General features: G+C 52.6%; 1 protein-coding gene across 1 annotated transcript in view; it reads right to left on the bottom strand.

Moving 5' to 3' along the window:
- PHALS_12305 (uncharacterized protein) overlaps positions 1-553 on the bottom strand; it is a gene marked incomplete at both ends in the record, with an annotated part of 742 nt that overhangs the window by 125 nt on the left and 64 nt on the right. The window contains 2 exons of the mRNA XM_024727830.1: positions 42-78; positions 148-529. Of these exons, the coding sequence (XP_024578367.1) occupies positions 42-78; positions 148-529 (419 nt within the window). The remainder of the gene's footprint in view (positions 1-41; positions 79-147; positions 530-553) is intronic.

Genomic DNA, 553 nt, shown 5'->3' with positions numbered 1-553 from the left:
AACACCCAACTCGACATGCATGCGTCGGGTGGCAGAGGCACTGCAGGGGGCGGAGGAGGAGCTGCTGCGACACTACAGCTGCACAAGTGCAAGAATACCAGAAATTCCTGGCAATTAAGCTGCTTCGCAATTAAATTTCGATTATACCTTCTTCGAGGATTTTATCGAATCCCTCTGGCATGTCATTCGCGCGCGTCATCTGGCGTAGGCGATGGCGGTTTTGTAGCACGTACAATTCCTCGTGCTGCTCAAACCGTATCAACCTAGCCAACTTCTTGTGCGAATCAAAACGGTTTGAGGCATATCGGGCATGAGGCTGCAGCCATCCCTCATCTGTTAGGAGCCCGCGGAGTCGAGCGAATACGTCTTTCTCGATGGCAAGCTTGCCGGCAGTGAGCTGCTCATCTGGGATATCCTTTAAGCAAAGTGGATCAGCGCAGTGCTCTAGCGCTATTCTATCCACATCGCCGGCGTCGCTACGCGCATCATCCTCCAGGAGAAATGGATCGCTCGCTGTATTTTTGTCGAACTCGGTTGCATCGTGTATAGCGCA

Source organism: Plasmopara halstedii (assembly GCF_900000015.1).
Source record: "Plasmopara halstedii genome assembly, contig: Scaffold_614, whole genome shotgun sequence".
NCBI classification, from domain to species: domain Eukaryota; phylum Oomycota; class Peronosporomycetes; order Peronosporales; family Peronosporaceae; genus Plasmopara; species Plasmopara halstedii.
This window is presented reverse-complemented; position numbering and strand designations above follow the sequence as displayed.